General features: G+C 35.8%; 1 protein-coding gene across 5 annotated transcripts in view; it reads left to right on the forward strand.

Annotated features, from left to right (window-relative positions):
* BMPR1B (bone morphogenetic protein receptor type 1B) overlaps positions 1-15773 on the forward strand; it is a 391772-nt gene that overhangs the window by 281358 nt on the left and 94641 nt on the right. For 2 of the 5 annotated variants that reach the window (XR_010139750.1, XM_024246439.3), the window contains exon 1: positions 4920-7212. The exons of the other annotated variants lie outside the window; for them this stretch is intronic. Coding sequence is in view for 1 of the 2 variants with exons in the window: in XM_024246439.3 (XP_024102207.1) it covers positions 7140-7212 (73 nt within the window). In the remaining variant the exon portion in view is untranslated. Of the gene's footprint in view, positions 1-4919; positions 7213-15773 lie in introns of those variants that run through there. 5 annotated transcript variants of the gene reach the window in all.

Genomic DNA, 15773 nt, shown 5'->3' on the forward strand with positions numbered 1-15773 from the left:
TTTAGACAAGTTGTGGGATATTTTTTCTCTCTTTTTACCCCTTCCCACTCATGGAGGACCTTGGCAGAGCAATGAAAGCAGAGAGAAGACGTGCTCAGAATAATGTGTCACTCGTTCAAGGGAGAAAGGGATTGTTTATTTGTAATAATGTGATGGTCTTTCACTCTGCAGCTGAAGGGAGCTTTGGGTTGTTAATGACTAGTGATGTGGAATGCTGCAAATTAGAATGGGGTGGGGAGGCAGGAGGCAGCCTGAAAGAGGGCTGAAGTTGTGGTCTTTATAAACTCCAAAGTCAGGAAAAAAGTTTTTGTACTGTGGACTCTATTGTTAATTTTTTTTTTTTTCTCATGGTGGAGTAGTTTTTTTATGATAGTATGTAAGTGTTTAGTTAAAAGCCAGAATAATAACACCAAATGCCAGTGCAGTTCTGAGGGCACTTTTGTTTTTGGTACAACATGTATGAAAGTTTGAAAAACATTTTAGTACAAAGCTCTTGGTAGGACCTAAAAGGCTGTGGCTTCCAATCGGAAGAAGGAAATAACTGTTGTTATTAATGTGCCTGTGTGTTGGAACAGAAGTTTAATTAAAAAGTAAATTTTATTCCAAACAGTATTAGCAGGGATGTTCACATGCTAAAGAAAATAACACTCACCTTATTGTTCTCATTAAGAATAACAAATATATTATGATGTTTTCTTAGATACAAAGGAAAATATTTTTCATCTTATCTCCAAAACTTTATTAGTTTCCCTTGAAATATAATCAGCTGCAAGAAGTAGTAGCTGTCAGTTTGCACAATGGAAAGTAACCTGTGCTTACCTCCAGAAATGAAGACATTGCTTCCCATGTGTGTAGGATAAGATCAAAACTTCTAATTATGGGCTACAAGGTTCTTCCTAATCTCCCCAGTCTACTTTTCCAGCCTAATTCCCCTGCTCTCTAGGCATATCGAGCTTCTCGTGTTCTCTGCAAGCACGACTCTTTTTCTTACTCATAAATGTACAGTACTGCCTGTTCTCTTTGCTTAGGATTCCTTTGCCTTCCCTTCACTCAGTGAATTCCTACTTATCTTTGAAGACCCAGTTCAGATGCCTCCCCCACGCAAGTCCAACCGTCACCCTGAGGCAGAATTAATCTTTGTTTATTCACTGTTTTTTCCATGTTTCCTCAGCACAGCAGGCAGTTAGTGTACTGCATTGTCATTATTGGATTGTATGTTTGTCTTCACCCACTAGAGGACAAGCTTTGTCCTGAAGGCAGGTGCTGTCTCTTTTTAATGTTCTCACATCCATTCAGTAGACACAATCCCCCCAAATATAGCAAATAGTGGATGTTTTTTAGATAAAAACTGTATATAAACATAAAATCAGGAGATTTGGGGAGTTTCTGTGTGAAAATGAATCACAAATTGAAATTGGTAGCAAGGTAGTCTCAATTTAAAATTCTTCAGTATACTTCTACTTCAAATGCATGAATATTTAATGAATTAAATGAAAATGAATTGATTCGAATAAATATTTAGTTTTTCAGGTATAATTTGACTTTTTTTTTCAGGTGAGGTCTTGCTGTATTGTCCAGGCTAGTCTCGAACCCCTGGGCTCAAGCAGCCCTCTTGCCTCACCCTCCCTAATAGCTGGGACTATAGCCAAGTACAAACCACTGTGTCTGGCTTTAATTAAATTTTTAAAATCTTGACTTAAGAGATATTTTGTATCCTTGTTTTAATGATCACAGTTTGTGACAGGACCAACTTGATAAATGTTACATTATAGCCTGTTATATTAAAGAACATTATTTTTATTAGCAAAGCTTTTCACGTGGGAGGCAGGAGAGAGATTAGTGGGAGTTGTCAGGAAATTACTGACATTTTCTGATATTTTCCTATATTCTGGGCACTGTATTCAGTAGTCTATATTCCTTCATTTATTTAGTCCATATAACAATTTGACAGTTAGGTAATGAGCAAACAGAGAGTTTAAATAATCTGCCCCAGATTATACACATAGCACAAATAGGCCCTTTCTACTGTACAGCAAAGACTCCGTAAATCTAGAATGTGTGAATGTCATTAGTAAGAATTCTGCAAATGGCATACAGTGATGACATGTCCTACTCATACTAGTAGTACTCTCCATAGTGCTCCTTTTTCCTTCCTCTGCCCTTCTGTCAGATGTACATTTTCAAATGGAGACCTTTCTTTTAATCTTCTCTCAGAGCTTTCTTTGAAGACTCCTTTGTTATATAAATTAACTTACAAAATTAAGTTGGCTATCTCAGTAGAAGAAGAATGCCTCAGACATAAACCATTGTTATTCTCCTTTCTGGTATTTCTTCTTGTAGGTAAAGATGTAATTGAAGTAGAATCTATTGGAGCAGTTAAGTGAACCTGTGATGAAAGCTGCACAAGCAGGTGTATAACCATTTGGCACATTGGTTCCTTCTCTGCAGTCAACTCTGTAGTTAGGAGATTTGGGAGTGAATGTTTAACTGCTATGAAACCCATTTTTTAAAATAAACTTTTTATTTTATAATTGATTTAGAAAATTTCCAAAGGTAATATAGAGTCCTCATATACCCTTCACCCTGTTTCCCCTGCTATTAACATTTGACCTTACTTTGGGGCTGTGTATGTGTCACAGCTGAGAAAGGAACAATGGTATATTACCAGCAACTAAGCTCCAAACTTTATTCAGATTTGTTTCCTCTCTCCCTTTCCAAAATGCCATTTTTTTCTGTTCAAGGATCCCATCTAGAAAATCACTTTGCACTTAGTCATCATGTCATCTTAGTCTCTGTTGGTTTGTAACTCTTTTTTTACACTTTCCTTGATAGTTTTAAGCAGTGATGATCAGATATTTTATTGAATATTTCTGAAATGGAGTTGGCCTGATGTATTTCTGATAGACTGGGGTGGTTGGTGTTGAGGAGGTAGACCATAGAGGTGAAGTGCCATTCTCATCATACCAGGGGTACCTGCTGTCAGCATGGCTTGTCTTCAGTCATGTTAACCTCGATCACCTGCCCAAGGGAGTGTTTGCCAGTTATTCCAGTGTAAAGTTATATTCCTTTTCATACTGTACTCCTTGGAAGCAAGTCACTAAGCACAGCTTAGAGTCAAGAGTGGGGTTGATTAAGCTCTGCTTCATGGAGCAAGACTATCTAAATATATAAATTTTTTGAATTCTTCTGAAAGGGAGATTTTTCCCATTCTACCATTCATTTACTTGGTTATCTAGTTACTAAATCTTTATTTTAAAAATAATTTCAACTTTTATTTTAGATTCAGAGGGCACACACGCAGGTTTGTTACATGGGCATATTGTGTGTTGCTGAGGTTTGGGGTACAATTGATCCAGTCACCCCGGTAGTGAGCATAGTACCCAGTAGTTTTTCAACCCTTGGGAGCCTGCCTGTCTCCTTCCCCACTCCAGTAGGCCCCAGTGTCTGTTGTTGCCATCTTTATGTCCATGTGTACCTAATGTTAAGTTCCTACTTTTAAGTGAGAACATGCAATAATAGGGATACATCTGTTCCTGTGTTAATCTGCTTAGGATAATGCCCTCCAGCTGCATCAACGTTGCTATGGTTTCATTCTTTTTTATGACACTGTAGTATTCCATGGTGTATATGTACCGTATTTTCTTTATCCAGTCTACTGCTGATGTGTACCTCAGTTGATTTCATATCTTTTCTACTGTCAATAGTGCTGCGATGAACATATGAGTACCCATGTCTTTTTGGTAGAATGATTTATTTTCTTTTGGATATATACCCAGTAATGGCTTTACTGGGTAGAATGGTAGTTGGCAGTACTGTTTTAACTTGTTTGAGAAATCTCCAAACTGCTTTCCACAGTGGGTGAACTAATTTATATTCCCACAAGCAACGTATAAGCATTCCCTTTTCTCCACAGCCTTGCCAGCATTTGTGGATTTTTGACTTTTTAGTAATAGCCTTTCTGACTGGTGTAAGATGGTATTTCACTATGATTTTGATTTGCATTTCTCTGATAGTGATGTTGAACATTCTTTTCATGTGTTTCTTGGCCTTTTGTATGTCTTCTTTTGAGAAGCGTCTGTTCCTATTGTTTGCCTACTCTTTAATGTGATGATTTGTGTTTTGCTTGTGGAATTGTGAAACCAGTTCTTGACCTGGTACAGATAGAGGCTTAATTAGATTGGATATTGGAAATTAAAATATAAACTATAGATAAAAATATGTACATTAGGGTGAGAGGGTTAAATCATAGGCACATCTGGGTGGTTCCGCTAAATTAGACTTTTGATCTACATAATAAGTTTCATGAGATTTTTTGAACCAAGTAGTCAGGGGCCTAATATGCCATTTATACAAGATCCCCTTCATTGTTGGCACCTAGCGTATGTTAATAATTAAATTTAAAATGGAGGAAATTAATAGGGATACATATACATCTTGATTTTTAAAAATATTGCTAAATGAAAGAAATAGGTATTAGCAAAAAGGTTGACTAAGTGGAAACCTCTCCTCACACATTTAATCTCATTTTCACTCTCCCTCACCTAGTTGGAAGGTGAGGTTCAGAGATTCATCCTACATTCTGAAGTCCAAAAGTCTTTTTTGGAGATGGGGTCTTGCTCTGTCACCCAGGCAGGATTGCAGTGGTGTGATCATAGCTCACTGCAGGCTGGAACTCCTGGCCTAAAAAAATCCTCCTATCTTAGCTTCCCCAATAATTGGGAATACAGGTGTGAACCACCATACCCAGCTAATTAAAAAAAAAATTATTTTAGAGACAGGGTCTTGCTGTGTTGCTCAGGTTGGATTGAACTCCTGGCCTTAGGTAATCCTCCTGCCTCAGCCTGCCAAGTAGCTAGGATTACAGGTACGAGCCAATGTGCCCAGCATAAAAATTTTTCTTTTTTTTTTTTTTTTGCAGTTCATATATTCCAAAGTCTGCAACCTATATTCAGAGTCCTGCACAATTTGGTTCCACTCTGTCTAGCTTTCTTTCCAACCACTTACTAATAGGAGCTGTCTGTTCCAGTAAGATTGTCCTCATGCTGTTGCAGAAATTGAAAATTCGTTTCTACCTGTAAACCTTGCTCATATAATTTCTTTCCTCTCAACTTCTGTATTGCTGTGTAAGTTCAATTCGTCTTTCAGCATCCAGCTCTCCCTGCAATCTGGGCCCAGTCTGTTCCATCGTCTGCTTGGAATTTCCATGTTGATTCTGTTGGGGCCACTTCATCTTAAAATGTCTTACATTTTTTATTAATTATTTCTTATATACTTATTCTGTGGTATTATAACCTTCTTGAGGAACCAAATCAGCTTGCACATAGTTCAAAATCAGAAATGGTTGCTGATAGGAGTTCCTTTGAACTGAATTAGGATTCTGGGGAGAGAGCAGAGATTCTGTCTTTAACTTTCAGCCATTTATAGAAGCCCATATTGGGGAAATGTGAGCAGTGGGAGCTGTCCCACATTTCAGCTATTCACTTCTTGCCCCAAAGCTCAAGGCTGGATTCCAAATTGGCAGTGGAACCATGTTGTGAATGTGGCTCTGAGCCCAACATAGAAGGTTTGAAAAGCAGATTCTATTGCTTGATTTTTGTCTGTTTTTCCCACATAACCCTCTGCTCCTGATCATCCTTACTCATTTTACTATATACCAATCTCTTTTCCTAACTAAAAGGGATATGGATAAATATTACTCAAAGACAATTCTTTTTAATCACCACCAACCTCCGTGTTTCTGACGAGTAAGATGCATGGATTCTGTGAAATGCAGAATGTGTAGTTTAGTAAGCTTAGAGTAGTTTAAGTTTCCTACATGGTTAAAATTCTGTATTTTGCTTAAATTTCATGAAAGTATGTAGGAAAGTATAAATTGAGGGTGTTGATTGATTGTAGTATGTGTAAACTTATCAAAACAAAACATTGTTGGGTTTCCTAAGCTAGAGGGTAGATTTGAATGGTACCTAGTGGAATAGTGCTGGGAGGTACACGATGGGGTCAGGAGTAGGGGCAAATGAGGGGTGTCTTTTGAAAGTGAGAAGAAAGCAGAGATTCTTTTTCCAAGAAAAGAATTTTTAAAATATCAAGTAAACAAATGATGATGATATCTTAGATATAAACATTGTAATACATTTGCTACTCTACTCATAAATCCTTTATCAGACAAACTGATGGGGTTTAATAATGACCTCTGTTTGTATTTGTCTATGGTAACATTGTAGTTTCTACATAGACTGACAATTCATTTATCTTTCTTGGTGTTCTTTTATTATTAACAGTTCTCAGAGTAAAACAAAAACAAATTTGAAAAAATTTCTTTATCTCATTCAATATCACGGCAAATGAAACTTCACAACAATGTTCGTAATTTACATTGAGAAACAATTACGGTTAAAATCTAAAAAGTGGAAAAACTTGCAATGGTTTTATTTACATAATAAAGTCGGTTAGGTTAACAGCTCTTAAAACTATAGTCATAACTGAAATATCTTAACTTGCAATATTCATTAGAGATTTCTTTTATATGTGACCCTTTTCATATCTGTGCACTTGATTCAAGGGTATTCACTTCATTATTTATCAGTTGACGTAGTGTGAGTAAACTACTGTAACACGATACTTTGATCTGTTGCACTATTTTTGGCATTTCACTAAGTAAAAACATTATTTCTTGTTTTCTTTTTACATTCTCAGTTAAAATTCTTAGCAGAGATAAAAATGTTGGTAAAAGAAACAAACTATTTTATGACAGCAGTGTTTTAAATGAGGTTTGCTATGGATTCCCTTCATAGCTGCCCGAGAGATTTGGGGGACATGGGTGTTGCTAGCGCAGAGTGAAGCCCTGGCGTGTGCTAGCCCTTGTGTGGGCAGCTGGGTCAGGCTCCTTTCTTAAGAAAACAATCCGGCTCAGGGTCCTCACCGCCCTTTGTTGTCCTCCCCACGAGGTGATCAGTTGAAGTCTCTGTGGTGACAGAACCAGTTTGTAACAGGCTTGTCTTTCACGGTCCTGTCTCAGGGTTGCTGGCAGGCTTGCGAGAAGATCTGACAAGAGTGGCAGCAGAGGCGTCTCAGTGAAAGACGGAAAGGCAAGAAACAGGAGGCTTAAACAGGCAGGGCACATTGACTGCTCTGCTGCTGCAATGGGTTGGCTGGAAGAACTAAACTGGCAGCTTCACATTTTCTTGCTCATTCTTCTCTCTATGCACACAAGGGGTAAGAAGATCAGTGCCCTCCACTACAGTGCTGACGGGGCTGAGTTAGAGTCTGATTTTGTGGCTTTTATCACAGAAGGGAAAGTTCAGGCCAGAAGTTCAATGTCTATAAAGTTCCATCCCCCATCCTCCAACTGCGCTGTAATTTTACTACTTTCTCTATGATAAGGCTAAGTACTCTGTTAGAATAATTTTAAAGAGACTTAACATTTCTATTTTCTCTAACAATTGAGAATTAAATGCAATTAAACTTGGAACTTTAGGAAGTTCATTCTCAATATGCTGTGACAGTTTATATGTGAAGAATTTAAGAAAATAGCAATTCTAACAAACTTTTTTCTGATTATTTTAGTTTGAATACTGTTAGATTTTTATAGGTTAGCCGGTTTTCTTTGAAGTTCTCATCATTTTTATATGGATGCATTGAGTAAATCTGTAATTTTGCAATGGAAATAATTATAGTTTGTGACTATGTCAAATGTTTATTCACCATTAAGAACAGGGGCTTGCTTTGTGATAATTTTGTTCAGAAGAATTATTATTTTATCAAGTTGTCTAAAATATAGAAAATGTTAAAGCTTATTTAAAATTTTTGAATTAAACAGTAATTTTAAGAGTAGTTGAGCTATTTTCAAATGAGAAAAAAGCTAATGAACTGAATATAACTGGCCGTGGTAGTGATTGCAAAGAGGGAGTTATAGAGTTGGAAATAAGGAAATAATGGCTTTATAAAATTAAGCCAAATGATAAAGGGAATATGTATGAGATTGAAACGTATTTAAAGTTCAGCTTTATGTACTTGTGGATGCATATTATAGAACTAACTTGGCTGTACTATTTATCAGAAGAGTGTGTAATTTTGATTAGGATTTACAGAATTCAGATTTTCATAATCTCAAAGTATTCTGTGACACTATTAAGATACTATGTTCTGTGGCCTGGCCCTACAGAAAATGTTTTTAATTTCTGTATATATAAATTTATTTTTACTTATACCGTATACATAAGTTTAATTTTTGTGTATTGATGTGAAGGAATGATAGGTATTTCATCAACCTAGTTTGCTAGTTTAGTCTCTAAAAATTGTTATAATCTGGTACCCTGTAGGGAGAATAGAAAAACTTCAGGGAAACTGTGTCTTAACAATGTACCAGGAAGCTTGAAGCATGATATATGTGAGGTAAAATTCTCATTCCTCTGTTCTAGCTACTACTGCTTCTTCATTGCCTGAGGGTCATTTTTTATTCTCTTTTAGCATTTTCTTTGAAATACACGAATACTTGGCTTTAGTATTGAGTTATGCCAATAAAAAGCAAAGAGGCCATATGCTACAGACAGAATCTTTGAATTATAAAATGCTAACCTTAGAATGTACCTTAACATAATGTGGTATAAAATAATGTCTTAATGTCTTATTTCTTCCAGTGAGGAAGTTGACGTCCAGAGACATTCTTTGTCTTCCTCTAGGTCATATAGGTGTAGGGAACCTTTTTAAAAAGCTCCCTTTGCAGGGCACTTGTGTGTGTGTGTGTGTGTGTGTGTGTGTATGTGTGTGATGTGCCTGTACTTAATTTATCTTATATCATAGTGGCTAAGAGTACAAAATCTGGACCCAGAATGCCTGGTTTTTAATCTTAGCTCTGCCACTCACTAGTTGTATGAACTCAAATGAATTATCTTATTGTTGTCTCAATTTTCACAACTGTAAAATAGGGATAATAATTATATTTACTATCGATTTGACTATTAAATGAGTAAGTATACATAAGCACTTAGAATAGTGTCTGGCACATAATATTACCTGAAAGTTTGCTGTTGTTAGTATCATTATTAATAGTTAATTTATGCAAAAATAGGAGGCAACCAAGCTAGAAATGTACATTGAGATAGGATTGTGAACATCCAACAGGTCATCTTAGTGTGATGAACATGTTGAATCCCAATTGATTTTCCCAGCTTTGTCACCAATTGACTTTTTTTGTTGAGGAATTACTCTCTGTAACTTTCTATAAAGTACACGATGTTGTTTATTTAGTTTTTTTTTTTTTGCCCTGATAAATACAGAATGTGCTATAAACAGAGAAGGACTATGAGATTAACCGAAATTAAGCCACTTAGACTATTAAGTTAAATATTCCTTGACAACATCTAACATGCTTTACAATTATTAATTCTGCGTCTACTTCAGTGAGAATAATGATCACAGAAAAGGAAAATACGAAGCACTGCTAAATGATGTGTTCATGACTTTTAAGTGAGTGACAAAGCCAGTATTAATATTCTGAGATCTTACATCCATATTTAAAATAAATGTCTTTCAAAATGACAACTTGAGACATTTGGAGAATGTGAGCATCAGGTGCATACAAATATTTTGTTAAATATATGGAAACCTAAAAGATTTATATGAAGGAATATGTGTAATATTGCAGTTCCACCTCAAGTGGTACAAAGCTCTGCAAAGTCACAATAAGTGGAAAGAAGAACTCTTCCTACTTGGGATAGAAGCAAGGGTGGCCTATGTATATGGTGACTCATCAACCGAAATCTTACCACTGCCTAGCTATTACCTTAAATGTTTTACTCAAAAGAGATACAGGCTTTGAAAAAGGAGGCATGAGTACATCTTGGTAGAGGTCTTGAACTTCAAGTTTTTTAAATACTGGAGTATTGTGATTGCTTCAGAAACATATTTTTAAATCTAGGGAAATGGGGAATTGCCTTCCTAAAAGTGAAAATGTGACCTGTAATGGTCAAAATCTGTAGTGTTAATTTCTACTTGAAATGGATTATGTTTAGATTGAGCTACTTGTATTACCCTGCCCCTTTATTCTCCAAACATAGTGGAGACTCACAGGCAGTCATAATGAATATAGTGCAATGTGTAAGCAGTACTAAAACATTGAATGTAGTGCAATGTATAAACAGTATTAAAGCATCATTTTGTTCACTACCATTCTTCTTAAGTTCTGTTAAGGGAATTTAGTAAAGTTATAAAGATGATAGACTGACAGACCTAAAAACTAAAGGACTCTGGGTTTGTTGTTCTAACACAATGGTGGCAACAATGTACTCATCCTGACGAGGATAGGCCTCATGTTCCCACATTTAAGATGGTGAAATTTTCATTTAGTTCCCTGTTAAATGTACATGTGAAAATGTCTACAATTTTTCCCCCATAAAATAATGCTAATAGGCTATTAAAGCAATCAGATTAAATAAAAGTTGGCAGCCACATTTATTTTAGGAGCAATTCTACATCAATAAAGATACAGTAAAACAAGGCGAGATAGGAAGTAGAAATCCACTCTTTTGGGAATACAGGAAAATCCTCAAACCCAGTGATCAAAATCAGATCCAAGTCTCCATGGTCCCTACAGTTTTATATAACCTGAATTTTATATACCACCTCTCCATTGCCAGGCCATATTCCATAGGTTTCCTATTGTCATATTTATGTCTGGCCTGGTTGACACTAATTTAAAATTCAAAAAATATGTTACACATTTTTTTTAGTATAATCAGGGCAAATAGGGAATCCAATAAGAGGAGGATAACAAACATGGCTGTGAATAGGTAGTTTCATAATTAGAATGATAATATTGCTATGCGGCATCAGTTTTTGGTAATATTTTAAGTGAAAAATGATCCTTATTACCATATGGCAAAATATACTGAAAATCTGAACTGTTAGACCAACACAGCTGTTAAATGCATAAATGTGGTTATGTGTTTAAAATGTTTTCTACTACAGCTATTTTGTGGCATTTCTTAATCTCAGGCTATTAATCGGCAGTAACTGCAAGTTGTGGTGAGCATCACAGATGTAAGAAATTTGATCTCTGGTAATTTACCTGGGAAGAAAATGGCTAAACTGTAGTTTTCAACTTAAGTTCTGCTCATTAGATTGGATAATAATTTCACATAATTGCCAAGTACAGACTGAAATTATTTGGTTTCACCTTTTTTTATTATTTTCAAAATGCTAGCAACCATATGCAAGTCTTACCTGTGTATAAATATCTGTACATAGTATAATTCAAACTTGTAAATTACAAATATATGAAGGCTTTTGGAAAAACATTGGAACAGCAAAATAACTCAAATTAGTTTCTTTCTTCTCTGTAAGCCAACTGAATCTGAAATAACATTGTGCAGATATTTTATTGATTTAGAACATTGTACAAATCTTTTATTGATTTAGAAGTGCCAGGAATAAATCTATGAATTCTTCCCCCAACTTTTCAAATACATATCTATTTTTAGAATTCATATAGGAATTTGAACAAATCCTCAAATAAGAGAAAATATTGACAACTATAGAACAATTATCTTAATCAGCTAAGTTTTCTGTCAAGCTTTCTTATGCTGCATTTTAGGTCCAGATGGACTCTTTTGGTCTTGATTATTATACTTGTTATCTGTAAAATAGAGACTTTGTCTATATTAATATGTATTTGTTGGTTTGGAAAAGTGAATAGTAAAATACATAAGGATGATCTTGTGACTTTGCACTCAGAATCATCTTATTCTTACTCTAGACCTCTCCATGTTTCTTTTAACTTGGAAAATATCTTTCCGGATTAACTGATTACTCTGCTTGATACTATCTCTGTTACATTCTTTTGATGATTAGTTAACTATATAAAATCATAGTATTGATATTTTGGTTATAGAGAACAGAATCTTAAGTAGAGAAAGAAGTTTAATGGAGACATAAAGAAAAACTAAAGGAAACACAGGCCTCATGGGACCCAGAAGGCCAGGAGGACCGGAACGTCTCCTTGTCTATGTCTGTCTCTCTCTGAGGGCCTTGTGCACATTCCACTCTCGCTGTGTGCGTCTGCTCCCTTCTTTTCTTTTTGTTTAAAATTCTTTAATGGCCGCTCCTTGTATTTAGGATAAAATGCAGATCTTTCTGTGTCCTGCAAAGGTCTGATATCAGCTGGCTCCTGACTCATCTTGCAGCTCATCTCACTGCTTACTGAGCATCAGCCATATAGGCCTGAAAACAAACAAAACAAAACAAGACAAAAATGATCCAACCTTTTTCTCACTCAGGTACTTCACATATACTGCTTTCACAGTCTGGAAAGTTCTTTGCCTTTCTACTCTGTTTATCCATGCATTTGCATAAGTGCCATTTAGTTAAGTTTTCCTTAACAATCTAAATTAAATGAAACCCCCTTGATATAATCCCTCATTGTGTTTTATTTTTCCTTTATGGTACATATCATAATTTATCATTATACATGTCACTCTCATGCTGGAAGCTAAGCTTCTCAGAAGAACAAACTCTGTCCATTTTATTTATTGCTGTGTCTTGAGTGCATAGCACAGGCTTGGCGTATAGAGGAATCTGTGTCCCTGGACATACTTGTAGTTTCTTGCTTGACTCAAAATGGTGGCTGCAGTCCCTAATGTTCCAAGAACATTTTACTTAGCTCTACAGAGTTAACTGATAGATGTTTCACTTTTTTTTTTGAGACAGAGTCTCACTCTGTCACCAGGCTGGAGTGCAGTGGTGCGATCTTGGCTCACTGCAACCTCCGCCTCCTGAGTTCAAGTGATTCTCCTGCCTCAGCCTCCCAAGTCACTGGGACTACAGGCACATGCCACCACACCCAACTATTTTTGTTGTATTTTTAGTAGAGACGGGGTTTCACCATGTTGGCCAGGTTGGTCTCAATCTCTTGACCTTGTGATCCACCTGCCTTGGCCTCCCAAAGTGCTGCACTTTTATTTTTAATTTCTTTGGAGGGAGAATTTGATTGGCTGCGGACTCTTAGAATAATCAAAGGTAACCTACTAGCCATGTGAAAGGTTTTTCATTGCCAGTGTAATCCAAACCCTGTTCTAGAAAAACTGCACCTGCTCACGGTGTCTATTATTGTCTAGTTTTTCTAGAAGAGGGTTTGGATTATATTGACAATCAAAAACCTTTAACATGGCTACTCTTGTCGCTTATGATAGCAATATAAATACTTCCAGGACTCTTTTGTTTGTAGTGAATTGATATTGGCTAGCAGATGAGTTATTTATCAACTAAATGTTTTGAAAATTATTTTAAAAAACACGTTAATATTTCTCACTTGAACTTCAGAATTCAGCAAATGTTACTACCGAAAATAATGATAATGTATTTCTGTAGGTCCTACAGAATTATCTTAAGAGTAAATGAAGGTAGATCTGACTATCTTTTACTCTGTAAAAAAAGATGCTATAGAAATTCGGGATGTCCACGTGGTGGCAGAAATAATGTGTGAAACAAGTAGTGTAGTGACTTGACAGACTTTAGTTCTAGGACATTGTTATATATAAGTTTTACTCCTTTATTGAAATGGTAGTTGCAAACTATATGTCTCATAAAGAACATCTCATAAATTTTGCATTTATGATTTCTGAACAGGACATGAGTTTGAGGCTAGTGTTATACATCGTTCATTCAAGCAGGTTCTGGGAACTTAATGTCTGAAACTATGTTTCTGATTTCTTCTGGAGTCCAGAGGAAAATTCATGTACATTACAAATTCACTTTTGAAAACCTCATGAGTACCTGTTGAAAATTGTCTTTGGTTCATAGTTTTTTACTGCCGTACAGTGTTCAGTGTTGCATAATGTCCCCATAGTCATATTGGTGTCTTCACAGTTTTAATGGGAGTTTTACATATAAGGAAATAGTGACTTACACTACTTAAAAAAAATCAGTTGTGTCACTTCCATGATGTAGAAACTGCACTGGTGAGATAACAGCCAGGTGTGAGTCAATTTAATATAACAGGGCATCTTAAAATTTTTTCTGGCCATTTCTGTCTACCTTCAATACAAGCTATGCCAAGGCCAATAGCACGGAGCTTCAGAAAATCCAAGCCAAGGTTTGTTTTGGAAACGCCACATGAAATTATCTTTCTGTTATTACATTTATAGAAATATTCATTATCAAACTAAGTCTTTGCTAAAGTGTTTACCTTTATTTTCTCTCTAAAAGAAAACTACGTTTTTTCAAATCTGAAAAATTCAAATCAGTATTTCAAATCACTATTTTTTTCAAATCTGAAGAAATTAATAAAAACTTGTTGCTTGCAGTTGTGTATAATTTTAATGATTATGCACTTTTTTATGGCGCTGAATCTCAACTGAATATTTGTCTTGGTTAGAGTTGATATACTCAAATATGTGTTGTTTTCAAATTGCATTATAAAACAAGTCTTTTTCTGTTCCTACTTTATGTAAAAGTTAATGTTGTAAGAATAACATGCTGTATTTATCCATGAAATAATGGCTGATTTGAGTGAGGAAATGTGCACCAGCTCTTTGGGGGAATAGTTGAGCGGCTTTTCTGAATTTAACTTAGCCTCTGAATTCAGCTGAAGTTATTGAGAACTGTGCAGTGACCCGGAAAACAACAACAACAATAATCACAAAAGAGTTCCATTGTGACATGTTAACAGAAGAAGGGTAGATGCCACTTAATTGCCTTTTTACTTCACACACTTGCTTAGACACAGTATACATATCTACACACATATGTTTCTTATATATGTGTGTGTGTGTTTTCATAGGATTATTACAATTTATTGAAATCAGACAGTATCACTAAATATTTCCTACTTAATTTCCTGTGCCCCGAGTGAAAAGATGTTCAAATTGGGGGAAGAGTCTAAAGGAGAAAGAGCCTTGTGCTAAATCATGTGATTTTATAGGCACATGACATTCTTTCAATGGGGGAATTTTGGGGGGATCGTTTTTGGGCTGATTTTATGCATACATACCAAACAGTTTATTCATAACATAAGCATATTAGTAGCTATTATGAATACTATTAATCTACTCTACTTAACCTATTATGGTAAAAAAAAACAATTTTCTATCTTTTTTTGTTAAACTTAATGACAAACATCTTGCAAATTAGATTTTCATATATTTCATCTCTTTCTTATGCTCAATTTAATCTATCAAAGCCACACATTGTAGAAGACATCTGGTATTGAGCTTAAGCAGCTGGGTTTCATTTGTAAGGGTTTTGAGCAAATTTCGGTGCTTGCCAACAATAATATAACAGTTGGCCAATGTGTTTTCCTTGTGGCAGATTTGTGCAGTGTGGCAAAATAGACCTGAGTTCAGGATCAGGTGCTTTTCTGCCTCTTTTTGGCCTGTCTGGTGGGACTTGAGGTTTTATGCAGATGTTCAGTGAGCACTGGCTGAGCACTTGCTGCAGTGGCCATTGAGTACAAATCAGCTGGTGAGCAGTGTTCGACCAACACCCCTCAATTTCAGAAACACGGAGTCTGCAGTTTTCCCAGCATGGTTCTATGTATTTCCTGTATCAGAATCACTGCAGGTCGTTTTTAACATACAGGTCCCAATACCCCATTTTGAAACCACTAAACCAAATATTTGGGAGTTGAGCTGAGAAGGCTTAAATTTAATAAGCTATCCCAAGAGAGTTTGTACACATTGAATTCAAGATAATAAAGTTCAGTTTATTCTTTCCCTACAGATAGAACCTCTAACCCCGCTTTCAGAACAAGAGAGGAAACTGTGTGTATTTAAAAGGGATTT

This window comes from Pongo abelii, chromosome 3, assembly GCF_028885655.2.
Source record: "Pongo abelii isolate AG06213 chromosome 3, NHGRI_mPonAbe1-v2.0_pri, whole genome shotgun sequence".
Taxonomy (NCBI): domain Eukaryota; kingdom Metazoa; phylum Chordata; class Mammalia; order Primates; family Hominidae; genus Pongo; species Pongo abelii.